The 27,871-nt window shown below is 63.4% G+C and overlaps 1 protein-coding gene across 2 annotated transcripts in view; it reads right to left on the bottom strand.

Annotated features, from left to right (window-relative positions):
- ZC3H3 (zinc finger CCCH-type containing 3) overlaps positions 1-27,871 on the bottom strand; it is an 82,050-nt gene that overhangs the window by 24,989 nt on the left and 29,190 nt on the right. The window contains exons 4-5 of one of the 2 annotated variants that reach the window (XM_067712676.1): positions 27,473-27,626; positions 2,633-2,820 (exon numbers count right to left, since the gene is read on the bottom strand). In XM_067712676.1, the coding sequence (XP_067568777.1) occupies positions 2,633-2,820; positions 27,473-27,626 (342 nt within the window). The remainder of the gene's footprint in view (positions 1-2,632; positions 2,821-27,472; positions 27,627-27,871) is intronic. The other variant, XM_067712675.1, reaches the window with a different exon arrangement.

Below are 27,871 nucleotides of genomic sequence, written 5' to 3'. Positions count from 1 at the left end.
GTGGAGCCCCATCAGAGCCCCCGCCTGGGAGGACCCCCGCCAGGTTCCAGGCCAAAGCATGCGGGGGGGTGGGTCCCAGGGTTGGGCCCTCTGGGTGGGCAGACCTTAGACCTGGGAGGAAGTGCTTGGCCCCAGGGTTCCAGGGAAGCAAGGTGTGCCTGCTAGAAGGCCCTGCCCCTGGGGCTCGGGAGCTGGGCAGGGCAAGGCTCTCCCCAACGAAGCCTGGGATGGATCAGGCACCCCAACCAGGGGCTGATGTTGTCCCAGAGAGGCCGGCAGCCAGGAGGAGGGGGGGGAGCCCCCGCCCCCTCCCAAGGAGGCCTGCACTTTCTCGCTGGAGTCAAAGTTCTGTCGACTCCGGAGGAGAAAATTTATTTCTTTAATTATCATTCACCTAAGTGGGCTACTGGTCCACAGGCATTCCCACAGCTGGGAGCAATCCACCTTCCTTATAGCCAAGAATCGGCCACCCGTACGGGGGTCCAGGCAGCTGGTGCTGTGTTGGGCCGGCCTCATGCCCCCAGGACAGGCTGCCCTGTGGTCTGTGCTCCAAACCCCACCTCCCTGCCCCGACCCTGAGGCGGGAGGGCTGAGCCCCAGGGCTGCCCCTTGGCAGCCAGCAGGCTAGTCAGCAGGGTATGGGCAGCTGTGGCCTGCAGGGGCGGGTCAGCAGGGAGGAGCCCCCCCCACCCCTTCCTCACCTAATCGCCCAGAGGCTGGAGGGCTGGGGGGAGACGGGTGGGGAAGGCCAGGGCGCTACCCTGCAGCTGTCCTGTCCCTGCTGCTCTGTCTGAGCGGGGAGGTGGGATTCTGCGGAGCTCAGCACTTGGAGGGCAGCGGGCTCAGCGTGGCATCCTCCCCGGGGAGAAGTGTCGCAGCCCCCTCCCCGGCCAGCTGCCAGCTCAGGCGGCAGGGCCGTGCCCCACAGTCCCTAACGCCGGCCCCTCCCACCTGCTCTGACCGCACCCCGGGGCAGCAGCCGGCTCAGACCCGGGGCCCAGCGCCCAGCAGGCGGCTCGAACGTGGGGCCCTGCGATGCCTGGGGGCAGGCTGAGTCCAAACCCGCTTCTTCCTCTCAGCCTCCAGGCGCCTCTCCTCCGCCTGGATGCAGGCGTGAGGGATGCGAGGGGACGCAAGGAGCCCAGGTGGCGGGTGCAGCCCCGTCCCACAGGCCCACCGGCCCATTTCGGATCAGGCTCACGTGCAGCCCAGGGTCCCGGCAAGGGCCAGGACAGCCCCAAACCACAACCTGTCCAGCCCAAGGGAGGACAGCAGGGAGCGGAGCGGGGGTCCTGCCTGCTGGGCCGGTCGTGAGGGTGGGGTGGGGGGGCTCGGGCATAGCTGGGGCCAGAGGTCGGGCCCACGGAGAGGCTTGGTCCCTCGGGCCGCCGGATGGCCACTCCGCCGAGCGGCCGCTGCAAGCCCTGTGCGTTTCTCTGGATGTCTGGGCACCCACGGCCCTGTCCAGCCCGCCAGCAGGCCTGGCTGCGGCAGCCCTGGGAGGGGCCTGGCTCAGGGGAAGCAGCAGGCTGGAAGCGGCCATGGACAGAGGAGGTCTGAGGTCCCTGCCCTCTGAGATGCCCACAGCTGCGTGTGGGCCCCACAGACTACGAGCACACGTGCTACGGGCCCGCTAGGCAATCCGGGTGGGACAGCAGATCTACCCGCCTTGCCTCAGGGCATCCCCTGACCCAAGGCGGCAGCCCCTCGGGGCTGAGTCTCACCAAGGCCCCTGAGGAGGCCCAGCCAGGCCTCTGCACCTGCTCCTCCACCACCAAGCTCTCGAGGTCAAGGCAGAGGCCCTGAGAGGTCACACAGCCCAACCCCTCAAGGTAGGAAACTTCCTCCAGGCAGGCGCAGAGCGCCTGTCCTGGGGAGCCCGGGGCACCTGGCCTGGGATTAGGCAGCCAGGCGCCCCAGGCCAACAGACAGAGGCCCTGGGAGAAGAGAGGGAGGGCTTCCAGGAGGGTCACCCACGCCCTGCCTCCTCCCTGGCCTGGGCCTCTTCTCCCTCCTGCCCCTTTGGGCGGGTCGGGCTGGGGGCTGGGGTAGCTGGGCCTGTGCAATCCCCATACCACCTGCAACCTCTCCTCGTTTTTCTCCCTTTTCGACAGCAGAGGAAAAGAGTAAAACTGGACTGAAACCAAACTATTTTTCTAGTTAATGTGCACAATAAGCAAATCCAAAGCATCTCCTTCTCTGCGGCCTGTTTCCCAGGCCGCGGAGGCGCACGTGGTGGTGGCGGCCTCCAGGCACAGCGGGGCGTTGCCAAAGCGATTAGGCACCGCAGCCCCAGGTGTTCACTCGCCCAGGCCGTGTCCACCATACCCGGCTCACCTCCTTTGTCCAGGAGCAAAACACAGAAAATCAGAGGTGGCTTAGCCAAGCAAGAGGCAGGGGCACCCAAGCCGTCCCTGGGGGGCCTCCCCATCGTGGCCGCTGCCAGCCTTGTGAGGGGCAATTGCTGAGGCTCTGCGAGCAGGAGTGAAGTGGCCCTGGGGCTGGGGCGCTGTCTGGGAAGCCCTCGCTTGGGCCGGGCCGGCTCCGGGAGAGCCCCAGGCCTGGGGCCTCAGACAGGTGGCCAGCCTGGAGCAACCGGCGCACGCCAGCCCTCACCCGCCAGGAGCCTCACCTGCGCGCAGGAGGGGCCTGCTGCCCCCGTCGCCGCCGGGCCGGCCGTAGGTCTTGGAGAGCTTGTTGGCCGACACCTTGTAGAGGACGCCTCCGATACAACGGTAGCCTTTGTTCCGCCACCGAGGGGAGCCGGGCTGGGCTTTCCCACCCGCTGCAGCAGTACGCAGGCCGTTCAGCACCAAGGACCTGCAAGGACAGGGAACGCCTGTCAGCCCAGCCCCAGGGCCCGCGGTCGCGGAAACCTGTCTCCCGCCCTCCACTGGCACAGGAGGGGGCACCCTCAACCCCACCAACCAGGCTGGGACTGAGCCTCCCCCTCCGACACGCACGCCTCTGCGACACGGCTTCGAGGGGGCTCCTTTGTGCCCTGGGCGCTTGCACTAAGGTGGCCCTGAGGGTCTACTCTAAGGCCTGTGGCCATCACCACTGCCCGGGAACACCTCCTGGGCGCTGCCCCAGTGGTGCCACCCCGGCTTTGGGAAGGCCGTGCTGTGGGGTCAGCAAGCTCCACTGCCCGCCCTCCCTGCCTCTCTTTCCATTGCACGGAGGGCCCTGCATGGAGACTGGGAGGGGACAGGCTCACAGACCCTGCTCCCGCCGGCAAGCTGTGGCAGGGGAAAGACTGAAGTCTCCTCGAGGTCAAAGGCTGGCAGAGGACTGAGCCGCCTGTCCTGGGGTTAGCGGACGCCCAGGCCAGCCCAAGGGCAGACGGGTCGGGATAAGTCCCCCGACAGACACACAGCGCGCAGCGGCCACACACACCCTGACTCAGGTCCCACAGATGGTGGGCCTGCAGCTGCCCTGGTGGACCTGCTCCCCCGAGCTGCCACGAGGGGTCCAAGGCCCTCCCGCTGCCCAGGGCCTCAGGGCTCCAGAAGGACTTGGCCTTGCACCGCCCCCCAACCCCGTGCGTTTCAGCAGGAATCTGTTTATGCAACTTGAGCTTAATTCCCTATGAGCTCAGATTCTGCTAATCACGCTGTCCCCACCCAGTGTACATTCGGGCCCCACTGGCAAACCTGGGCAAGGGAGCACCAGCTGTCGCGTGAGCATCACCTCTACCCGAAGATGGCCCCCAAGCAGCAGGAGGGGCGGCGTGTGAGGAGGGTGGTCCTACTGCAGGCAGTGCCACCAGCAGCAGCCTGGGGCCCAGCAGAGGAGCCAGCTGAAGTCAGGGCCCGCCCTGGGGCACACATGGCACCCTCCCTCTGGGTTCTCCAAAGTGCTCCCGCTGAGGCCCCTTCCCCTGGGAGCATATGAACCCCAACTCCACCTGGGCAGCAGCACACCCTTTCCTGGCTCCCTAGGGCCAGGGAGGGGGCCCAGACCTGGGTCTGAAGTGCAGACGGGACGCGGCAGGCCTCCGGGCCCACCTCTTGGCCCCCATCTCTCCATCTGCGAGTTGGGGGTCATTCTCACCAGCCGAGTGAGCCGGGTGCTGGGGACCTGAAGCAGCACCATGAGGCGGGAAGCTGAGGAGGCCCGCCAGAAAGCGCACAACCCCGTTTCCCCTAATTAAAACTTAAGTTCACAGAGACCGATCTTGGAGCGAAGGACTCCTGCCAAGGGTCCTCGGCAGCCCGGCTCACGCTGGCCGTGCCGACAGGCTCCAGCTGCCCTCTCACGGGGCACGTGGGCATCCTCTGGGGGAGGAGCCAGACCTCCAGGCTCTCCCGTACCTTGGGACTGCAGATCTACCCGCCTTGGCCTCAGGGCATCTGCATGTCCAGCGGGCACCTGCCCTGTCCCCTGGGCTCACACCAAGGCCAGGTGGAGGTGTGAGGAGGGGGCAGGGCTGGGTGGGGTCTCCTCCCCTCACTGCAGAGCGCCGTCAGCCTTGGGAGCCCGGGGCCCTCTGCAGGAGCTGTGGCTGCTGCCCGAAAGGCACAGCTTGGCCTGAGCCCTGATCTCCAAGGTTGAGAGCAGAGCCCAGGCTGGTGGTCACCACAGCTCACTTAGCCCGAGGCTGAGAGGCCCCCGACAGCCCCGGCCCCCAGCCCCGCGCCATCCCGAGCCCTCAGAGGTCTCCCCGCCCACAAACCAGCTGCCCTTTCATCTGCCAGCCCCGGGCGAGGCGCAGCGTCGGGGCCCCCCCACTCCGCAGCCCCCATCTGTGCACCCAGGGTCGCCCCCAGCGCGCCGGCTGCTCGTGGCACTCAGGCCCTCACCGTGGGGTGGCTGCTCAAGGACAGCCCCCAGCCTCCCACACAGGCTGTGCATCGCAATCGTGTGACTGCGCTTGCCAGGAACAAAGACGCGCTCAGCGGCCCCTCCCATTACCAGGGGCACCCCCTCTCCCACCTGCCTCTCCCTCCGCCCAGGGCGCTGGCCCCCATCAAACGTGAGAGACGGTGGGGAGGAAGGGAGTCAGGCCCTTCAAGAGGTGAGGAAGCTCCCCACCGGTGGGCATGCGCTCCTGGCTGAGGCTGGACAGGGACAGACCACCGCCCCCAGAGGCAGCCACGCAGGCGACGCCGTGGGCCGTGGGATTCAAGCGGCACGTGGCAGCCCAAGGAAGAGGAGGCCCCGCCCAGGCAGGACCCAGCAGGGTGGAGGCCGGCAGGTCCTGGGGCCAGAAGGAACTGGAAGCTTCAGGGCAGAGCGTGTGCCGGACCCCTCAGGCGCCCCCCCCCCCCCAGGGCCTGCGTCCCACAGCTCTGCACACAGAGAAGCCTCAGTCTGGGGCTGTTGTTGGCCACCCCCCACCCCCAGGAGAAGTGGCCCCGTTAATCACTGCCTTCTGCGATTTGCTCTTACTGCTAAAACGCCCGTCTCAGGTGACATTTCTTTCTCGGGACAATGTTGATTATTCTTATGGATGAACACGACCAACCGATCCATCGCCTTTCCGACCCGAAAAGCCATGCCCCTGGGCTCTGGTGCAGTGGTGGGGCAACTGCGGGCCTCCGGGAGGAGCGGAGGCGCAGCAGGCCTCCTGCTCCGAGGCCCCGGCTCTGTGCTCACAGTCTGTGCTCACACCTGGGCCCGAGGACCCCTCGTGCCTGGGTGCAGGGCTGCAGCACGAGAACAGCCCTGGAGCCACAGCTCCCTGGGGCACCCCAGGAGCCTGGGAGCCAAGCTGGGAGAAGCTGCACTCCCAGATGGTGCCCTGGGGCTGCCTGGGGGAGGTGGATGCACCCAAAGAACTCGGGGAGGGCTGGCGAGGGCTGGGGAGGGCCCCCAGCCCGTGGAAACCGGCCCGGCCTGCAGTCTCGCAGAGCCGCCTCTGCCCCTCCCTCTCCCGCTGGTCCCGCTGACTTTGGACCTGTGGCCTGGCAGATGCCGGGCAGGCGGGAACTGGAACAGTGGGCTGGGCCCCACCCCCCGCCGCCCCAAACACCTTGTAGCCTTTCATTGCTGTGGGTGTCACAGCACTCCAGTAAATTGTTACCCTAATGGAGAGGACAGCCTTTGGAAACGAACTGTATTGAGAAGAGGGGATAAAATTAATGAGATAATAGCAGGGCCAAGGACCCAGAGAACGCGCCTGCCCTCGCAGCAAGGGCCTGTAATTCCTTTTCTACAACAGGAGCCTCAGATCTAAAGGCTGCTCCCATCCGTCCGGCAGGCCCATGCCGCCAGGAAATTTCATTAAGGCTGGAAAATAGGAAAGGTATTAAGCGAGGATAATGAAGGCCGGGGAGGGAACCTGCCTTAAGATAGTCCTTTTTCTCGCCTTTGTGATGGGAGGCATGAACTTTCCCTTCAAATCCATTTCTAATCCATTTGAAATACTACAGCAAATTATCTTTCCTTCAGCCCGAAAGCGGCCAGCCAATTTACTCCGAATAGCAGTGACAATGCCTCAGGATTTATCACCATAACCTTGACTACTCTGGGGTGAGGGCTGGGCCTCCCCTCGGCCCCCTGGGGGCCACGAAGGACAGGTGGGGGGGAGATAACGTTTTAAATGAAAAGCGGCAGTAATGGGGAGAAAGACACACACGCCACAAAAGTAGGTTTAAAAAGAAAAGCAGCCGTGTGTCCGCTGCCTGGGGAGCAGCTAGAAACTTCTAGGCCCAAGGCCATCCAGGAACTCCAAGGGGCTCTGCCCTCTGAGGCCCCTCTCACCTGCTGTACCCAGGAAGTGAGTAGAAAGTCCCAGGGAAAATGGACCCCGAGAGATGGGGCATCAGGGTCTGGGTAACACAGGAAAGCTCTCCCCAGGGAGCCAGGATGAGCGTGACAAAACCTCTGCTCGGCCTGCGGGGCGCACTGCCGGCACTGGCCGAGTGCCCAGCCTGCCAGGGCTCCCCCACTCCCCAACGGCTTCAAAGGCTGGCCCTGGACACCCAGGCTCCCTGCACGCTCCCTGGCCACTGCCCAAGCAGGTCTGTGCAGCCCCCAACACCATGCGCAGGGCGCCCCTGCTGCGGGTCCGCTTCTCGGGCTGCACGGCTGAGACGGGCCCACCCAGAGCATCCTGGGCTAAGCAGCCTGGCAGCCTGGGGCACAGGTGTGCGTGCACGGAGTGCCAGGCAGACCAGCACCTGAACGCCACGCACCTCACCTGCCCCAGCGCACCCAAGACCCTGGGCCGAGGACAGGCAGCCTGCCAGGCCACGTCACCTTAAGGCCCACAGAGTGGCTCCTCCTAACGGAGGGCATGGTCAGGTGCAGGGAGGCAAGGGGCAGGGAGCCGGCCTGGCCCTGGAGACCCTGGAAGCAGACCCAGCCTCCAGGACACCCTGGGCAGGGCGAGTCTCACCCTGGAGCTGTGCCCGGGTGCCCAGGCCTCCTCGCCAGGTCCACTGGCCTTTAAACTGACACGGCCTCAGGCCGCCAGCACAGCCCCGCGGGCTCCTCCTCGGCTGTCACTGCTCAGGTGGGATGGCAGGACCACACTGGAGCTGAAGGGGCCCCGCTCCGGCGTACCCACTCCTGAGGGCTCCAGGCCTCTCAGCACCCAGTCCTAAGGCAGCCTGGCACAGGCCCCGTGGACCCAGAGAGGGTGGGACAGAGCCTGCTGGGGACAGGGCCAGGCCCAGGGAGCCCGCGCCTGGACAAGTTGCTGGCGGAACTGGCGGCTATGCTCCAGGAAGGCCCCTCAGACACAGAGCGCTTCGCTGGTACCTTCCTTCCAGTCCCCACAGTCTGCTCCCCTCCTCCGCACGCCCCGCACGCCCCGGGATGGGGACGCAGCCCGGACCTCTGTCACTGGTACCGAGGAAGTGGCCCTCTCGCCCCAGAGGCAGTCTGGGGTCCTGCCCTCATTCACGGCTCCCTGGTGGGGTCCCCATCCCATCAGTTGGTTTGAAAGCTGCACGTCTGCTCGAGCTCCCCGCGCTCCACCTGCCCCCCCTGCAGGCGGGTCTCTCGGGCCCTCAACGGCCACTGCGACCCCCCTTGAGCCAGGCCTGTGCACGTGCCATCCCTGTGCCTGTCACACAGGTCTACCTGGAGACCAGGTCAGACGTCAGGTCCCTGGGAAGCCTCCCCCAAACCCCGACGGCACAGGGCTGTGTCATGCCTGGGAGCGGGCACCACGGGGCGGGGGCCGTGCCGGTGAGCGGGGGCTCCAGTGACCCGTGCTGGGTGAATGCACACCAGGAGGGAGGCTGGGGGGCCACCCGGGTCCCGCACACCGGGATGCCCTGAGGTGTGAGGGGAGACACACAGACGGGAGACCTCGGTGGGCGGGAGACAGGACACGTGGGGCACTTACACCAGGAGAGGCCCCTGGGCTCAGCTGGAGGGACTGAGGCCGGGGCTGGGCAGTGCAGGGCCAGGAGGCAGGCAGGCTGGCCGGGAGCAGAGAAAACAAGTGGGGAAGCATTTTTCAGGAAGTGGAGCGGCTTCCACGCAGCTCCAGGCAAGCGGGGAGTGCGCCGTCAGCAGAAGGGGCACCCGGGGAGGCGGCTGCGCGGCGAATCCCAAGTAGGTCAGGCTCAGCCGCTGCCGCCACCGTGACGGCTGCAAACTGCTTAAGCGGGCTTTCCACGGAAACGCTGACGGCCTGGCTCCCCGCCACAGGCTGCGCCCTCCCAGCTGAGGCCTCACTCGGGGTCCTGGCCGTCGTGCAGGGCATCCTGTCACGCAGGTGCTGACAGAACGTTCTGGGTTCTGGGGGCGAGGGACAGAGGCCCTCGGGGGCTAGGGTCCAGGAGGGGTGGCAGGGCAGGCTCCCGGGAGCCAGGGACTCAGCGGATGGACAGACGGACGGACGGACGGTGCGGGCCTCAGGATGACTGGGGCCACCTGGCTTCCTGGGACCCTCCTCCCGGCGTGTGACGTGCTCCTCCTGCGTGTGGCCCCGGCCACCCTGGGGCAGGGGTGAGGTGATGGCTCGGCTTCCCAGGACACACCTGCTCGCAGTGGATGCGGGGCTACGGGTCCGGGTGGGAGCTGAGGCCTGAGGGCCCTGGTGGGTCGCGACAAGGACAGGACAGCCCTGGAGAGAGCTGGCCGGCCCAGGGCACAGGCTGAGCACTTGAGGGTGGAACTGCGGGGGCGGGGGGGTGCAGGCAGGGGGCTGGCTGCCACGGGCCCCCCTGACCCAGCAGGACACCTGGGCGTCGTCTCTGAGGGTGCCTCTCCTTCCCACGGGGTCCCCGCTAATGAACAGAAATGATTCGGGGCGCCCCTGGCCAGCCGGCATCTGGTGGGCAACACTAATCGTGCTGCCCGCAGTACGAGCGCCGGGGCTGCATGAGGGGGGCTGGGTTGTTTTATGTGCTCACATCTATTCAATCGGTATTTCGATCAATGCATGCATTACAAGCTTTCCTTTTAAGAGCCTAGTAAACAACAAAATAGAAAGTAAAATTCTCCATAAAATGACACTTTTAAAAATCCATTTCAGCTGAAGCTATTGGTGTTTTGTATGTTAGCTGCAAGAAACAGGTTATTATTGGGCCTTAATGGCCCCACTCCAGAGGGCAGAGTTCAGCTCGCTGGGCTGAGGGGCTGGGGGAGCCCAGGATCAGGCAGCCGAATAGCTGGTGTAGCCCAGGGCGGGACCTCGGTCCTCTGCACCCAAGGGTCGCCTTCCATGCTGGGCTGTCGCCCAGGGCTCCCCTGGCCCCTGACGGCTGGTGAGGGGCAGGGCGGGCCCTTCCTCTGCTCCCTCGGCCCCTCCCATGTCGCTCTCTCTTGCCCACCAACTCCTCCCGCCCCCCCACCCCGGCCCTCACCGGCTCACTGTGCCCGTGAACTCCAGCCCACCCATCCCAGCCCTCTCCCGCAGGGCTGCATCGGCGAGGCGCTCCACGTGGGCAATAGACAAGGGAAGGCGGCTCAGGCAGTAGAGCGCCAGCCCCAGGTTCTCTGGCTCCCTGAGGACACCCCTGAAGGAGCCCTGTGCCAGTCGCCTGGCTCGTGCGGTCTCCGGCCCTTGCACCCGAGGACGCCCCCGGGCAACATCCGCGATGCCCGGGTTTCAGGTCCAGCCCAGCCTCCACGTCCCACCCCGAGCCAAGACCTCAGACTCCGCCCACCAAGCCCCGAGGGCGCTTCCTCAAGCTCCCTCCTCAAAGCTGGGCCAGCGCGTCAGCCCCTGCTGCCCACACACCATCCTCAGAGCAACCCCTCCTCTGTGCCCTGGTGCCCACTGCTCTGACCCCCATCACCAGGGACGCGGGGACCAGCGCCCAGAGAGCCCAGAGAGCGCCCCCACGGAGCCCTGGTAGCGGATGGGCCGAGGCCCCAGTGAAAAGCCAGGCCACCTAACCTCTGGCAGCAGAGGGCTCGCGCTCCTTGGCCAGGCCTCCCATCACCTACCTGCTCGGCAGCCCATCTCGGGGCCTCTGCCCTCACGCTGCCCCGCAGTCCTGCTGGCTGGCGCTCGGCGCGCTCCACCTTACAGCTGGCCCTTCTCGGGACGCGGCTCGCAGCCTCTCACTCGCAGAGCGCCACGCGGCCTACTGCTCAGGGTTAGAGGGCCCTGGCCACCTGCACCCCTCCCCGTCTCTCCAGCTCCCCTCCAGCCCCAGAGCCAGGGCTGCCATCTGCTCGGCAGGCACCTCGCTGCATCCCCGCTGCACCTCTGGCTCTCACACCAGTCGCCCGTGTCCCTCTGGTGACCCCCTAGGACATTCACGCTTGCATGTACGTCACGAAGAGGCCCCAGCACCTGGACGTGGCCGAGCTGAGAGACGCTGGAGGGCAGCCCAAGCGGGAGCGTGTGACACAGTGGGAACACGACCAGACCCCTGAATGCTACAAGCCCCGGCCCTCAGGGACCCGCATGTCACCGCTACGTAAAGAGACTCAGGAAGAGAGGAGTGGGGGGGGGGGGGCAGGTGCCCCTCCCGCACAGTCTCCAGTGGGACGGCTCCTCCGAGAGTCACACGTGAGCACAGCCTGGCTCCCCGGGAAAGGGGGTGGTGGCCGCGCAGACGCGGGATCCAAGCAACTCCAGGGAAAGGCCCACGAGCTCAATAGCAAAAGTTCCTGAGAGGCAGAGGGTGAGCAGGCAGCTAGCTGCAAGGTGAACACACGCCCGTCAAAGCCTCCAAGACACCAGCAAGACTGGCTGGGACCACAAAAAAAAGCAAAACAAAACACTAAAGGCGACACCTTGGCAGGTGTGCCCGCAGACAGGCAAAACCCACGCGACACCGTTTCTGCAGCACCGAGACGAGGCAAGCCCTGCACAGAGGGCAGAATGAGAAGCTTAAGTGCAGGTGGGTGGGTTCGGAGGCTGGCTGGCTGCGGAAGGCTGAGAAACTGAGCCAGTGTTGCTACGGTTCACCTGAAGAATACGGAGGCCAGACACACAGTCTCTGGCTCTGCATTTTGGTGGGGGGAGGGGCTCGTCTCAGCAAACGTCTCTGTGAGGAGACAAAAAAACCTTGACCCCCCACCTCAGATGGCGAGTAAAAGTTAACTCACGAAGGATCGCAGGCTGAATATAAATGCTAAAATAGCCAAGCTTCTAGAAGAAAGCGTGACCTTTCAACTATTCTTCAACACCACACAAAGAGCACTACTCATAAAAGAAGACTGATAAATTAGACAGCACTGAAAGGCAAGCCCCACGCTGTGAGAAGATATCTGATAGAGAAATGTTGCCATAATATATAAAGAACACTAGCAAATCAATAAAAAAACAAACTAATACAAAAGTGGGCAAAAGACTCCATAGGGCACTTCACGAAGGTCTGCCAAAGTGGGAGAAGACGCTGGCACCGTGAGTCATCGGGACGTGAGATGCCAACCTAGCCCCCGTGACCGGAGCACCCTCACACTGTGGCACAAGTGCAGGCTAGGACAGCCGTGGGGGAGACCGGCCTTCCCTGCTACAGCCCAGCATCCATCCACCGCTGAGGCAGCAGTTCCATAGAGAGGAGGGCTCCTTGTCACTCGGCAACATGCCCAACAGGACAGAGAGCAGCAGAGCCTGGAAATAACCCAGACGTCCATCGAGAGCAAACGAGCACAGTGTGGCACACCCTGAGAGGAGTGCGGCACAGTGAGGGAAAAGAAGACGCCTCTGCTGCACACGGCACCACCTCAGCTGGCTCAGGCTGCCGTAAGGCACCACAGACGGGCGGCTAGGTTGGCCCACAGTTCTGGAGGCCGGAAGCCCCAGCTCAAGGCACCAGCAGGGCTGGTTCCTGGTGAGGCCTTTCCTCCTGGCCTGCAGGTGGCGTCTGAGTGCTCAGCTCTGGCGTCTCTTCCTCTGCTTATAAAGACACCAAACCTATCAGATTAGGGCCCCACCCTAAATGACCACATTTAACCTTAACCACCTCTGTAAAGGCCTCGTCTCCAAATATAGCCACACTGGGGTTCAGAGACTCAGCCTGTGAATTTGGATGATTCAGTCCACAACAAACGGTGAGCAAAAGAAGTCACACACAAAACAGTACCTACTATATGAATCCACTGGTATGAAGTTCAAAAGTTTGGAGACAGAGCTAGTCTCGAGGCCAGAGGCCAGAGGAGTGGGACCTACGGGTGGCTGGCTGGGGACGTGACGGGAAGGAGCATGTGGGAGCTCCCGGGGCAGGAGACGGGCATACCCCGACCTGTGCGGTAGGCACGCAAGATGAAAACCCACAGAACTGACCACTGAAAATACAAACCACCACAAATGTTTTGCAAAGGGAAATCAAAGAGAAAGATCTGTCCAGAAGGCCAAGTTCAGGAACAAGATTTGTACATGACAAAAGTGACATTTTTAAACACTGGAAAAAAAGTCTGAATGTCTAGTGGTCCAGAGACAACCAGGTAATAAGCGTTAAGCGAAATTAAATTTGACCTTTAGTCTCACACCATGTCCCCAGTAAAGTCCAGGTAGGTTACAGTTTTAAATGCAAACCTTGACAACATAGCACTAGAAGAAAATAACTGAACTCACGTAATCTTGGGATGAGGAAGGCTGTTCTAAGCAAATCAATATACTAAGTCTTAACAGACTGACAGTTTTAAGAACACAGAAAAGTAAAAAGTTTGTTAAAAATCCAAAAGGGTGCCCCCCGCCCCGAATACTTAGAGAGTCTTGAGAACCTGTAAGAAACAGGCCAGAGACAAATGAACAGTACACATAACGAATGCTGAACTTGACAAAGAGTATGAATAAAACTGAAATTAAAAGAGTTCCCTGGTGGTCTAGCAGTTAGGATTTCACGCTTTCGCTGCTGTGGCCCGGGTTCAATCCCTGGGCGGGGAACTGAGATTCCCACAAGCCACGTGGTGTGGGGGGAAAAAAAAAAACTGAAATGAAAACTGGACAGCATTCTCCTCCAGTAAATTGTCGAAAAGTTTCTGGCAGTGGCAGTTAACGCCAAGAAGGACACGAGAAGATGCAAACCAGCACGGCAGGAGGTGCCCCCCTGGCTCTCCCTAAAGCCCAGAACCAGGGCGGCCCCTCCTGGGTGGACTGACCTCAGTGAGGTGGACAAAAGAGGCACAACTTCAACAGCCGGGTCAGGCTGTAGCCACCTACGCGGCAAGCCAAATGTTGCCTCGGGAACACATCCGGGCTGCAGACACCACGGGGCAGAGCCATCTGTGGGAGGGAGGAGATGGCGGCAGTGCGGTCCCATCGGCGCTGGGTCTCACACGGCAGAGACCTTGCTAGCACCTGCTGGTGGAGGATGGTCCAGGTGGAAAGCGCTCAGCCAGGGCCCGGCCCCAAGGAGGCCCTAGGGGTGGGGTGGGGGGAGCCCTGGAGGGCAGAGCGGCCAAGCCCACCCTCCTTCCCACGGCCAGACACCGGAGCCCAGCAAGGCGGGGCGGGACAGGTGGCCTGGCCACGCCCACATGCAAGCCCCGAGCTGGGCATACCCACCTGGGCCCCTACCGGGCAGGTGGGCAGGGCAGGGCGGACTGGGAGGGGCCTGGCGCACCCCCTCTGCCCTGCCCCACCCCCAGAGGATCCCCCTTGCCAAGGGGACAGAGCCTGGGCCATAATTCATGCTCTCCCGCCTATGCTTTATGGCCTTCTTAATTCGGCTCCTGCTACTATTAATGTAGTTAATGCTGAGATTATATCTATTTTCTGGCGTCAGACGGTGATTTATTCAAGCCATTTTTCCGGTGGAGGCTCCCACGCTGTTAAATCAAGCGCCTTGCCAATTAAGTGCTGACTTGGGAAGTGGACGCAATCTTAACAGACATCTAACCGCAAATTAAACCGGGGCTCCTTACTCTGGGGAGTGGGTGGGGCAGCCACAGAAACCTTGCTGACTTCGGAGAAAGTCCGAGGAAAATAAACCGGCTCTGCGCCCGCCTGCTGCTCTGGCTCCAGGAGATGGGAGTGCGGGCCCAGAGCCAGGCTCAGCCGGAGCTGGGCTCAGGGTCCTGCCTGGCCGCGGTGACTGCCCCGCAGAAGGGGTGGCCGGGGCAAGGGCAGCCGTCAGCGGGCCTGCCCCAACTCACAGAGGTCTTTGCAACCGCAGCCCCTCCCACTTGGGACAAATGTTTAAAAGGAGACACCCCACGATTCCTCCACTGTCCACCAGTTCGCACGTGCAGTGGCTGGAGAGGCCCTCTGACAGCCTTAGCAGGGTGCCAGGGGGGAGAAGATGTGACGTGGACGCCCCAGCAGTGGGTGGACGACATTCTGGCTCAGCAACCCCGGTCCTGGTTGGGGCCCTCAATGGCCAGGGGTGGAAGAGGGGCGAACCGAAGGCCCACCTCTGAGGACCCACATGGCGACATGCTGGGGGTGGGGGGGGGGGGCTAAGTGCCGAGCCATGGCAGGGGGAGGACATGCCCACCCAACCCCCCAAGGGCCCAGCAGCTACTTGGGTGCCCCTGTGCCCTTTGGGAGCCCCCTGCCCAGAGAAGCTGAGGGTGACGCGGAGCAGGGCTGATGCCACAGGGTGGGGCATGGGGAGGAGGTGGTGGCCAGGCTGCCTGAGGCCCACCAGGGGCCTGAGCGGGCACCTGCTTGTGGGAGCCCTTTGGGCACGGTCCCCAGCAAGGGGAGCCCCCCGGACCCCACAGCCAACGCAGGGAGCCCATTTCCCTGAGCTACCCAGACCCCTAGAACAACGCCTCCCCCCAACCCATCTCCAGAGGCCCTGGCTCGGCCCCGAGGGGAATCGTGCCGTGGGGTAAGCTCAGGCAGGAGGCTGGACGTACGCAAAGAGTTAAATACGGTATTGATTATTTGAACGATGCTTTACTACCGCCTCTAAGCCAGGATAAAAGTGGCATTTCAAACGGCGTTTGACTGTGGAAGGCACCCAGGAAGCACTGGTGGACAAGGACGCTTTCTGTCTCCCCGTCGGGGGCAGTACTTTCAGCTGCCCCTGCTCCTCATCCCCCGGGACACCGACACAGACGCACGAGGGCCCACAGTGCAAGGTGTGGCCAGGGCCTAGGCACCCCCGAGGGCCACCTCCCACAGGGCCCCACGGGGAGGGACCTCACGGGACCTGCCCAGCTTCCTTCCAACAGTCCCGCTGCCTTCGGAACAAAGCTTCCTCCGGGGCGAACGGCAGGGATGCTCTCTCTAGGTTTATCCTGAAACACCCAACCTGGCCTGTCCCACTCTTCCTCTGTGAGTCGCTGTACTGTCACCAAGTGCACGGGGAGGCCACACCGTGGCCTGTGCTCTGGCCGTGGCAGTGGCAGTGTCGCACGGGGCCCTGCAGGGTGCTGTCCCGTCAGCGCTGGCCCACAAGGAGCCAGGCCCGGGCGAGGCTCCTGCCTGCCTGACCCTTTTCCACGCCGGTCTGGAGGCTGCTGGGCAGGGCTTGGCCACACAAGCCAGCTCCCGTAGGGCAAAGAAGCCCCCTGCACGTCTCATGATCAAGACGCAGTGCGCTACGGCAGGCGAAGCAGGCCCGGCCACAGGCAGCAGAGATGGAGGGTGGCCTGGGAGAGCCCTTCCCCGAGGGGCAGCTACAGCGAGGCGCGGAGGCTGGGGGGTGGCGCTGGGCCACGGGGTGGCGCCGGGCGCGGGCGTTCTAGAGTAAGAGCGCTTCACAGCCTGCCACCGCCGGGGCCCCGGCCACTCGGCACGCCCGCCCTCCTCACCTCCCTGTCCCCGGCACCACGCGCACGCCTGAGGCGCCAGGGAGCGGCGTCCCACACTGCAAGAGGAAGGGCACGGGGTAGTGGGAGCAGGACAGAAGGGAGACACGCGCACGTCCGTCCATGGAGAGAAAGACACCAATGTGTGGAGGCAGCGACAAAAAAGCAGGGCCAAGGGATGAAGCAAGAGGGCTGAAGGCTCGAGGGCCCACGAGTCACACACAGACGAGGCACCAGCAGGGCTGGGGCTGGCCAGACGACAGAGGCCGTCCCAGGAGGGACCTGCGGCAGAGCGCCCTGGCCTGCTCAGCGGGCCGCTGTGCCCTGCACCCCGGCCTTGGCCCCAGCCCTGTGCGGCAGCTCCTGCCTACCAGCATGGCCCTCAGGGACACTGACCCAGGGGTGCACCCTGGGCCAGCGAGCTCCGGGCCAGCTCACCACGGGCCCGGAGAGGGAGGGACCATGGCCACGGAACAGCAGCCCCTGGCCTGAGACAGAGCAAACGGGGGCTCCAGTGTAGGCCGCCAGCCTCCGCTCCCACGCCGCCTGCAGATGGAACACAGGTGCCACCTGTCAATGTGGTCTCGCCACAAACACTCCGGCTACAGTGCCTGTGACCCTGGGCCCACGCCAGTGGTCCCCATGGCCAGGGAAGAAGTGGTGGCACAGAGCTGCGCTGGGGGGCAACTGTCACGGGGGGCTGTGTGGCCACTGGGGAGGACGGGCCAGAGGCTCGGACTGATGGGGAAGAGGCACGTGAGCCCCACCCGGCCCCACCCCACACCAAGTACCCGCACACCCCATGTCAATGCCCCCGCAGTGCCAGCACAGACAGCCGAGGAGGAGCATGGCTCTGCCTCGCCCCTGCCTGGGAGCACACGGGCCGCGTGGCACTGGGGTGGCCCGGCCGAGCACAGCCTCCCCTCGCTCAGGGCTCCAGACCCTTAGTGCTGACTCCCTGCAGCGCTGGCCATGTCCCCCGACATCACGGGTCCGTCCTAGAGCTGCCCACACGGGGCAGGACGGGGACTGAGAGAACGAACAGACCCTGGACCCAGAGGGACAGGCTGGCCTGGTGCTCGGCTCCTAAGGGCAGGGGGTTCCACGTGCCAGCCCACACCGGTGGCGGTGCTTGACAGAGAGCACAGAAGAGAAGGAAGGCAGCAGGGCCACCTCGGCCTGTGCACCAGCTGGGCCCTGGCATCCAGGGCCCTCTCCTCAGGGTCCTGCATCCCAGGCCAGGCCCTGTCAGCGAGGGGCTGAGCTCTAACGTGGCCAAGAAAGGCCCCACTTCTGGACCAGGTTCCGGAGGGAGAGCGGGTAGTCCTCAACGTCCCAGCCTCAGTGCCGACAGGGGACAGCTGTGCCCTGGCAAGGCTGGTCTCCTCCCTCACCTCCCCGAAACCATCAAGGGGGTGAGGGGTCAAGGCCCCACATCGCCGCCCGAGCCCCAGGCCCTCCCCAAACCCACCGGGGAGCGCAGGCAGGCATTCAGGCCTCAGGGCTGCTGACAGCTGAAAGGCCTGCTAGACTCAGGCAGAGAGAGAAATAAATAAGCAAGACGCGCTTTGAACGGACTTCCAAATTAAGAGTTGCATCCTTGCTGTCAGGCCCCTGCCAGCAGTTTCCGCGGCACCTCCCGTGCAGAAACGCACCTCAGCCCATTTATTAGAATGATGAGGGCAAAGGGACCTACAACTGCACTCCTTCCTTAATGAGCAGCCGAAGGGATCGGTAAGCATAATTTCAGAGGCCAGTAATATTTTATATAATCGCAGAGTGGTTTAAATTGAAAACCCCCAACTGAATCAATATTTACTGCATTGAAACGAAATGAATAGTAATAAGTCACTAAGCTCTCTGTCCTGTTTCATAAAATAAAAAATTATAAAAATGAGCCCAGGCGCAGGGAGGCCATCACATTAACTTTTACAGCACTTGGGGAGCCGTAACTGCCTGTTCTCATAAAATAAAATTCTAAAAAACCTGCCAGAGGAGACCTGCTTCAGCACCACGTGGGGAAGCAGGCGGGGGCGGGGGGCAGGAGGGGAGGGGGCAGGGTCACCCCAGGTCCCTCCCTGACCCCTACTGGCGCCCACCAATTCCCTTAAAGAGGTCCCACCCTAATCTCTCCAAAGCTCAGCACCAAGAGCTGGGTCACACCTCCCTGTCACCCTCAGGCCAAACTTCCTGCTCTGATTTCTTTTCTCATAATCCTTTTTCTTTTTTAATAAATAAATTTATTTATTTTTGGCTCTGTTGGGTCTTCGTTGCTGTCCGTGGGCTTTTCTCTAGTTGCGACGAGCGAGGCGCTACTCTTCGTTGCGGTGCGTGGGCTTCTCATTGCGGTGGCTTCTCTTGTTCCGGAGCACGGGCTCCAGGCACGCGGGCTTCAGCAGTTGTGGCACGTGGGCTCAGCAGTTGTGACGCACGGGCTTAGTTGCTCTGCGGCATGTGGGATCTTCCTGGACCAGGGCTCGAACCCAGGTCCCCTGCATCGGCAGGCAGATTCTCAACCACTGCGCCCCCCCTGAGGGAAGTCCTTCCTGCTCTGATTTCTTTACCTGTTTCTTCCAATCCCACCCTGAGGGATGCCCTTGGCTGCTCCTGGGGCACAGGCAAGGCTGTCCTCTGACCACTCCCAGGCCCGGGGCTGGTAAGGGGTGTATGTGAGTGAGGGTGGAGGACAGGGTCCAGCACAGAGCAGCAGCCTGCGCTCCCCGTGGGCCTGGAGAGGTTGAGAAAGGCCAGGCTTCCCCTCTGGGGCTCCAGGTCCCCCAGGAGACTCAGGCCTGCAGGGTTCCCTTGGGGGCTGGGGAGGCGATGCTGGCAGAGAGCAGAGCCAGGTGAGAGCCTCCGGGGGGAAGGGTCCTTGACCTCACACTCTGAATGCGGGGCGGAGGATGGCGGCACAGCAGCCACGGGGCACAAGCCCCCCAGAGGGCCGAGAGCCCCCGTGGACCCACCACCAGACTCCTGGGCAGGAAACAAGGCGCTCATTCAAGCTGAGGCTGACTTGGCCAGGAAAGGCGCGGACACAGAGCCTTGCACAAGTGGACCACTCCCGCAGCTCAGGAGCAGGAGACAAACCAGCAATTAAAAACGGGCAGAAGATGTGAGCACAAAAGAAGACACAAAAGAACACAAGAACAATCCCGTGCCTGAGCGGTCAACATGACTGGTAATCAGGGAAATGCAAATTAAACCACGACGAGATGCGATGGGAACTGGAACAGTAAGGGGGCGCTGCTCCGGGAGGGGAGGGACCCGGGTCTACACAAAGAGCCCTGCGAGAGCGGGGAGCCGCCCGCCCTCGAGAGCAGGGCAGTCAGTAATCGCTGGGGGTGGCTGCAGGCGGAAGTGCCGAGTGTGCACCTCCCCTGCGGCGTCTAGAACCAGCCAAAAGGACCACAATGAAAGCGGCCAGAAGAGGGCTCCTCAGGGGAGTCACGAGGGCACAGGGGGAGGCGGCCTGAAGCAGCAGCAGCAGCAGCATGGAGACAGCTGTGCGCACAGGTGCGCGGACTCTGACCCAGGAAGGCCTGCAAGGAGGACGCACCCCGCTGCCCGGACCCTCTCGACATGCTCCCGTCACCCCTTGGCACTGTTGACGAGACCCTCGGCAGTGCGGCTGCGAGCGGCCAGGAGCCACTGTGCTGCCAGGAGCCAGGGTCCGCAGACGCGGCTGGTTCCGGGCTGGAAGAGGGCAAGTCCCAGGTGAGCCTGGAAGCTTCCACTGGGCAGGTGAGGGAGGCTCGGTGAGTGACGGTGCCGCGTGGAAAGGAGACAGGACCAGCCCAGAGGGGGCCTCCGTGGGCCAGCACCATGGCCGACGAAGGGTCGAGTGAATCACATCAACAGATTATAGCCTGAAAAGTAAGAATCGGGAGTCCACACCATTATAATTAAATGAATATACGAGGCAACAGGAGATGAGGGACAGCAGTTCCTTACAGGAACCCGACCAACCGATACGCAAGGAACGAGGGGCCGGAAATCACTAAGGGTCTAGGAGGAGCGGGTGAGGCCCAGCAAGGAACAGGACGCCCACACAGGCTCGACGCCACGATCACCTGGAGGGGCCCACAGCGCTCCTGCCCAAACGGCAAAGCTGGGTCTCGTCACAGCCGAGGAGACCTCTGCTGCCCTGGTCAAGGGCACCGAGGCTGCAATGTCCTCACAAATGGTCTGTGCAGAGAGTGGAAACAATACAGCAGATGCGGCAAGGTACCAATAACCGGTGGATTTAAGTGAAGAATACACAGCAGGTCCACGGACTACTTCTGCAACTTTTCTATAAGTTCAGAAGTATGGGAAATAAAGTTACCCCCCAAAATTAAACGCAAGACACTGATTAGGAGGGACCAGGAGTGAGCCAGCAGCGCACGGCGACAGCCCCCGTCCCCGCCCTGCCCACTGGCCCAGGCCCGCCCTGGCTCCTCCATGCATCCCTCCCACACGACAGCCCCCGGCTCACAGCTCTCCTGGGGCTGAGGGGTGGTCAGCAGCAACAGGGCGCTGCCCCCAATGTGCTGACATAGAAGTGGCCCACTCAGGCCACAAGCCACAGGGCAGGGCTACAGCCCAGTGGCGACCATCTGCAGGGCCAGGCAGAGAGAGTGGTGGTCAGTGGGCAGCAGGGCCCTGGGCTGCAGCTTCCAAGCAGGCAGGGGCCTGACACAGGACAGGCCCTCTACGGACACTTGGGGAGCGAGTGGACTGGCTCCTCTTCCGCAGGCCCAGGGGCAGCTGGGAGCCACTAGCCACCCGCCTGGGGACTCCGCCTGTTCTGCTCCACCAGGCCTGAGCTGCAACACAGAGGGACCAGGCAAAGAAAATGCTCAGGTGCCACCCAACTGAAAGCCACAACCCCAACAACCCCAAGCTCCAGCCCGGATGGAAGGCCCTTCTCCCGGAGGGGACAGCCCCGTCAGGGCAGAGACCAGGCTCCACAGAACGTGTTGGGGGACCCCTCCTGTCCCACTCCTCCACTCTCACTGCCCCCAACCCCGGGCACAAGCCAGGTGGGGGCGGGCGGCGGGGAAACCCCGCCTCTGACACGAAACCAGGACAGTCCTGACTGCCCGCTGCCGACGGATCAGGCGGGGCCCGAAGCGGTCATCCGGGACCCTCAGCCCGGGGGCGTTCCGGTGAGACCAGGGGAACGTTCTCCTCGCTTGAGACGGGCACTTTCTGCTGTAAAAGAACCAGTCCAGAGCTCTGCTACCCATTCGCCAAAACCCCTTCAGCCCCTTCACAGGCAGCCGGAGCGGCGCTCGGCCCGGCAGCCACCTCGGCTGTCAGTACAAGCTGCCCACGGGCAGAGCTGTCGTGGGGCAGCTAGAGGCACAGGGCTGGACGGAGCCAGGCGCGGCGTGCAGCTCCCCAGCCTCCACATCAGAGGCAGGCGAGCACCCCCAGGACCATGCAAGCCAGGTCAAGGTCAAGGTCGGCCACGGTGTGTGCCCAGGGCCTGCACACAGCAGTCACAGCCTGGGAAGAGGGGCCACCAGGAGGAAGGGTCGCAGCCCCCACCGACATCTCCCCAGCCCCTGCGGGTCCAGCAGCAGGGCCCAGGTCCCACCTTCCACACCAGCCTCCGCTGCCCTCTGAGCAGACATCCCGGGCTCCTTCCCAGCCCCCCGGGAAAGGCCCTCACAATGTGGCCCACACGGACCTCGCCGGCCCCAGCCCCAGAGGAGCCTTCTCTGGGCTCCTTGGTGGTCCGTCCACCCTGGGTGAGTCTCAGCGCTTCCCAGCACTCGCCACCCCGTGAAAGTATTCGCTTCATCCTCTGCTTGCTTCCTGACCCTCTGCCCACTGGGAGGCGAGTGCTGCGGGCAGAGAACTCGCCCACACAGGACGGCTGCCCACAGGGATCTGCAGGGGAGCCCCGCTGCCCAGCACTGGGCACCCTACTAGCTCCGTCACAGGGTTGCGGCCTGGGCTGAGCTGGGAGGGGTCTCTGCACACCATCAGGCTGGGGCCTCGCCAGAGAGACAGCGGGACCCCGGACTCTGGCCATGGTGGAGGCGACTGGAAGGGAACACTGCTTTCCCAGAAGGGTTCTCCCCGGGGTCCCTCTAACTGCCACACCCTTCAGGGCAGGGCAGAAGGCTGTGGGGACCCCAGTTCCACTGGGCTGCACAGGACACTCCCTTCTCTGACTGAAGCCTGTATTCCCCCCTTCAATTCCTATGTTGAAGCCCTAAACCCAGTGTGATGCTGTTTGGAGGTGGGGCCTTTGGGAGGTGATGAAGGTGAGATAAGGTCGTCAGGGTGGGGCCCTGTGATGGGATTAGTGTCCTCATTAAGACCCCCGAGCCTTCTGCTCTCCCTCCACACATGAGGACACAGCGAGCAGGTGGCTGTCTGCAACCTGGAGGATAAATGGGCCCGGCCAGCACCCTGACCTCAGACGTGCAGCCTCCAGACTGTGAGGAACACACACCTGTGGTATAAGCCGCCCCGTGTGAGGCGTTTCGTTACGGCAGCCCGAGCTGCCCAACACCCCGATAACCAGAGGTGAGAAGGAGGCCGAGCAGGGCCAAGGCTGGCCTCCTGCTCTCCAGGGAGTCGGCAAGGGTAGGTGTGAAGGGAGGACGTGGAGCCGAGGCCACCCCACAGGGACACTGCCCATCCTCGCCCCGAATTCCTCTTTAATAATGACTCGTGGGCTTCCCTGGTGGCGCAGTGGTTGAGGGTCCGCCTGCCGATGCAGGGTTCATGCCCCGGTCCGGGAAGATCCCACATGCCGCGGAGTGGCTGGGCCCGTGAGCCATGGCCGCTGAGTCTGCGCGTCCGGAGCCTGTGCTCCGCAACGGGAGAGGCCACAACAGTGAGAGGCCCGCGTACCGCCAAAAAAAAAAAAAAAGAAAAGAAAAATCGCAGCCCAAACCTCATCAAACTGCCCAGAGATTACTTAAGATTTACCGCACAGACACAAAAATAAAATAAAATAAGGCAGCCCAGCGAGCGGCAGCCCCTGTGACAGCACCATTTGTAGTCGGGATGGAGCAGCCGCCAGACTCATCTGCTTAAGCACAGGGGCTTCTGTTTATTCTGCACTTTCATGTCAAATGAATTTGGAAAGAAAAAAAGTGACAGGCAGTTTAGGGATAAAAGTCGCATTTCAGCTTCAGTTCAGATTAATGAACTTGTTGGAAGCTGGCGAGGACACAGGCAAATCCACAAATCTTAGAACAAAAAAAATTAACTCCTCGCTTAGTGTGTGCCTCAGCCCCGAGGTGTGCTCGTGGGCCCCCCTGCTGCCCAGGTCCTGGGAGCCAGCTCTGGGCAGCGGCGCTGTGCAGTCCTCGAGCCCCAGCCACGCCTCCTGGGGCCCTGGACCCGGCCTGCCCGGGCCAGCTTCCACGCCCCCTGCACGCAGGCAGCCCCAAAGCCGGAGCCGTGGTGCCGAGGATTCTGCCCCACTCAGGCCACAGTCCTTCCCAGCAGGGGCAGCCACCCCCCACCCTGTGTGCCTCCTGCTCCGGCCTCCACACGCTCCCCTGGCCAGGGCAGCGGCTGCCTCATCCGGCCCATGGCTCTCAATGGGATGGGCAGTGCCCACGGCGTCCAGGAGCTGCTGCCCGGCCGTTTCCCACCTTCCGTCTGCCCCAACGTGGACGAGGGCTGACCGGCCGACAGAACCGACGGGCTAACTGCCCTACTTCCAGCTGACTCTCCTCTCAGGTGTTTCTGGAGTCAGGGCCTCACCACAGAAGCACCAGAACCTCCTCCACCTCCAGACCAGACAGCTGGTGGGGGGAAGGGGACCCCAGGACTCCTGCTGTGAATGTGGGCTACCATGTGGCCCCTCAGCTCCCCACATATTAGGCCAAAACTGACATGGGGCTCAGAGTAGGTTTCTGTCTAAACCGGGAAACAGTGCAAAGCCGCCTTGCGAGGCAGACGTGCAGCCTGCCGCCCAGGACAGCAGTCAGTGGTGGCCACACTGCCACGGTGGCTCAAGTCATGGGGCGGAACACGGGCTTCCGGGAGGGGAGAGGCCAAGGACCCTGCAACCCTCTGCCTCTTCCCAGACACTAGGAGCCAGGCCTGGGGATGCCCACCTCCCGAGCCCCCCCAGAGCAGGGAGCGGGCAGGGAGCCGTGCCGCCCCTGACCCAGGGCCAGCAGGGTGGGGAGGAGAGGAGAACGCTGCAGCGTCAAAGGCAACGTGCCTCTCCTGAGGCCGCCGGCTCCGCCCCAAGAGTTTGGAAGGCGAGGGGCCCCAACATGAGTGAGGGCCGTGCTGAGAGTGGAGGAGGGGCCTGGGCAGCGCCCTGTTGCATCCCTCTCGGGAGAGGGCTCACAGCAGCCCCGCCACCTCTGAAGTCTTTCTAAAGCCAGGCCCCTCGCGGTGCGGGACTGAGCGTGGCGTCGCACAGGGAGGGCAGGGATTTGCCAAGGCCATGGCCGTCAGGCGCGGGTCTGGGCTGAGCCCAGGGTCACACGCTGTGTGCCGCCTACCAGGGGCTCCCTGGGCTCCCCCAGGCTGGCAGCCCCCGCCACGCACACACAGCTTCCTCTCTGCAGAGACTCACAGTGAGGGGTCTGCAGGGGGGTGGGGTCCAGGGCCACCTCACGCTAACACTGGCACTCAGCTGCTGGGCCACCCGCCTCACCTCCCACCTGTGTCCACCAGCCCCCAACTCTGCCCACTGAGATTTCCAGAACTGCTGGGGCCTGCCTGCCAGCCCGCCCCTCGGAGGTGTCCTCTCTCCATGGGGGACACAGATCGGGAGGCCCAAGAAGAGCCTTTGGTTCCTGGGCTCAGCCCCGCTGCCTGGTGGAACCGCCCTGCTTTCTCATCACTGCAGCAGCCCGTAGCCCACACTGGCCTCAGTCCAGCCACGAGCCCCCCACCCCCCTTCTGCCAGGGAGAGCTGAGGAACCTGCCGCTTACAGGACAGAGGCCAAGGCCATGGCCAAGGCCAGGTGGCCCCAGAACCTCTCTGGGACCTGCTGACCATACACAGGCAGCCCCAGCTCTGATGGAGCTGAAGGAGGAGGGTGGGAGGGCATCAGACTGGCCTCCGGCCCTGCAGACAAGCCCTTCCTGCTGCCTCGACAAGCTGAGCCTGGCGTGTACGGCCGACGGCAGGCTGGGCAGCTGGAGGGTGGCAACTGCTGAGAAGGCAGCCTCAGCAGGGCACAGGTGGCCTTGAGCATAGGAAGCCCAGGCCACTGGCAGCCCAACCCACGCTTCCCAGGGCGTCCTGGCCGCTCGGCCCTGCTGCCCCGCAGACCACGTCCAGAGGCCAGGCCCTCAGGGTCCAGGGCTCTGGGTTCAAGGAGCCTCCCAGATGCGTGGCGACGGGTCAGGCAGGCCTGCAGAGAGGCAGGCGGGCGGAGGGAGGCCTCACCGAGCACAGCCCACACATGCCCTCAGTGCACACGTGGCCATCCTGGCGTGGGCTCGGCTGCACCTCCATGCCCAGGGAGGGCACTGGGGCCTGGTGCAGCTGGGAATCTGCCTCAGAGCGCCCAGACACCAAGCACAGGCCAGGGCCGCGGGGCCTGAGCCATCGGGCACTCGGCACGGCCCTTGGCGGGGCTACACACAGCCATCTAGGGGCACGCCCTCCCCATAAGGCCCGGTACCACCTTCGCTGGGAGCTTGAGGCAAGCAGTGGCCGGGCGGGGCTGGCAGCTGGGCTGGGCCTGTCCTGATGGCCCATCCTATCCACCTGACCCGAGTGCGGACCTCACACACCTGTCCATGAGGCAGCCCCCACCTGTCTCCAGAACTGAGGGGAAGGCACACCCCCCGCCCTGCTGCTGACCGGGCTGTTCTCGGCCTGATGGGCTCGACACTCCGGCTGAAAGTAGGAGGCGGCTGCTGCCTCGGGGGCGCCCCCAGCCACCGCCCTCCTCAGGGGCCCTCGACCCCTGAGCCTGGCACCGATTTCTGCTCAGTGGCCACATCAGGGCCTGGCACACTCAACACTGGGCCAGCTGGACCCACACCTGGGCTTCCGTGGCACTCAGAGGCCAGGAAGGAGAGGCCCGCTGGTGCCTCCCTGATGAAGGTCACCCCCGGTCCCCAGCCAGGCCCCCTGGGAGAGGCGGGGCCAGGCCAGGGCTGCCGACGCGGGCAGGAAGGCCGACTGCAGGAGGGGGAGAGAGGAGCAAGAATCAATAAATCTGAACCTCATTCACGAAGATCTGGGGCTCTTATTAAGTAAATTAATTTAAGTTAATTTAGCTCGATCACGACTCCCAATCACAGTGATTTAGTGAGGGGGAAATTGCATTAGGAAAGGCCATGCTCACCAGATAGGAGAATGGAAGAAAATTAGACCCACTTAGCACCGTGAATTAATATGGAAATAGAAGGTGTAAATTTAACCTTATCGAGAGAGTGAAAATTATCTTCATAAATTTGTAGAAATAGCCCCCAAGATGCTTATAAATCTATTTAAAACAAAAATACTACAAAAAGTGCAGTAAAATTAATTTAAAATATACTTCCAGCTACTGCCTCCAGAAAAGTCGGTAGCAGGGCCAAGTTTCGTGTGGCCTGGTGGGAAGGGAGGAGGGCAGTGGCCACCGCTGACCTCCGGGCACACCTACCATGGGCCAGTAGGCCAGCACCTCCTCTCCCATGTCCAGAGAGTGGGGGGCCCGTGGGGGGCTGGCAGGATGGCCCCTGCCCAGGACTATAGCTGCTCTGCCCCGTGGCCCAGCCCTTTGGGGCACAATGGCCCCCTGGCCCCAAGGCCTGAGGCCATGTGCTCTGGAGTGCCCAGCACAGCCAGCTGGAAGCCCACACTGGGCCAAGGGGCTCCCACACTGCTCCCCAGAAGGACAGAGGGAGGGGACCTGCCACTGCCTGATTCCAACCCACCGAGGCTGTCACCCCTTCCCCTGCCTCATTGAAGGAAGGAGCCGCACCCCAACCTCTGCAGCCCTCCTGCTTCTGGGCCCAGGGGACCCAGAAAAGAAGAGGGAGCCGACCCCACCACACATGCCCTCCAGCAGAAGCAGCCTGGAGCGAGGCCACAGCGCTCAGCGTGCAGGCCAGACCCTGGTGTGGGCGGCCGGAGAGGCACACAGCCTCACCCCACCCCCGTAACAACCAGTACAGCGATAGTGAGATGGCCCAGCCTCTCTCACCAGAAGCTTCTCCCTGAGGGACACCCAGGCGGTGCGGCTGCTCCCAGACCACCACCCCACCCCCCGCCCCAAGCTGGCAGCTGGCTGCTAGCGGACGGGGAGCGTGCGTGTCTGCGTGAGTGCACGGCACACACAGGCCGGCCACACGTCTCGTGCAGAAATTGCTAGACAGAAAAATTAGCCCATTCCCCAGCCAACAACTGTAGACCAAGCACTTCTGGGGGTGTGCTCGGTCCTCAGGCCCCGCCCTGCACTTTGGAGCCCAGCAGCCACAGGCCTCCTACCTGGACAGGGAGAGCCGCAGTGCCCGCCAGGAGGGCGGGGCCAGGGGCCCGGGGGCGGGGCTGAGAGGTGAGGCCTGGGTCTTCTTGACGATGCGGTAGCGAGTCTTGATCACTTTGCTGGTGGGAGGGGTCCGCTGGCCGTGCAGGCTGGAGGCTGCAGGGAAACCCAGACACGGGTGGTCAGTGGAGGTCGGTGGGGCCTCCCATCACCCCCTGATCCAACCCCCCGCCCACTCCCAGAGAGCTCAGCAGCCCCGGGCTGCCGGAGCCGGAGGCGGCCAGCGCGGCCTCCAGGAGAGCAAGCGGGGCAGGTGCGGCCAGCTGCAGCAGCTGGCGTGGCAGGCCGGTGCTCCCCGTGGGCAGTGAGGGTCCGCGAGGCTGCGGGCGTGAAGCGCTCAC

Source organism: Pseudorca crassidens, chromosome 17 (assembly GCF_039906515.1).
Source record: "Pseudorca crassidens isolate mPseCra1 chromosome 17, mPseCra1.hap1, whole genome shotgun sequence".
Taxonomy (NCBI): domain Eukaryota; kingdom Metazoa; phylum Chordata; class Mammalia; order Artiodactyla; family Delphinidae; genus Pseudorca; species Pseudorca crassidens.
This window is presented reverse-complemented; position numbering and strand designations above follow the sequence as displayed.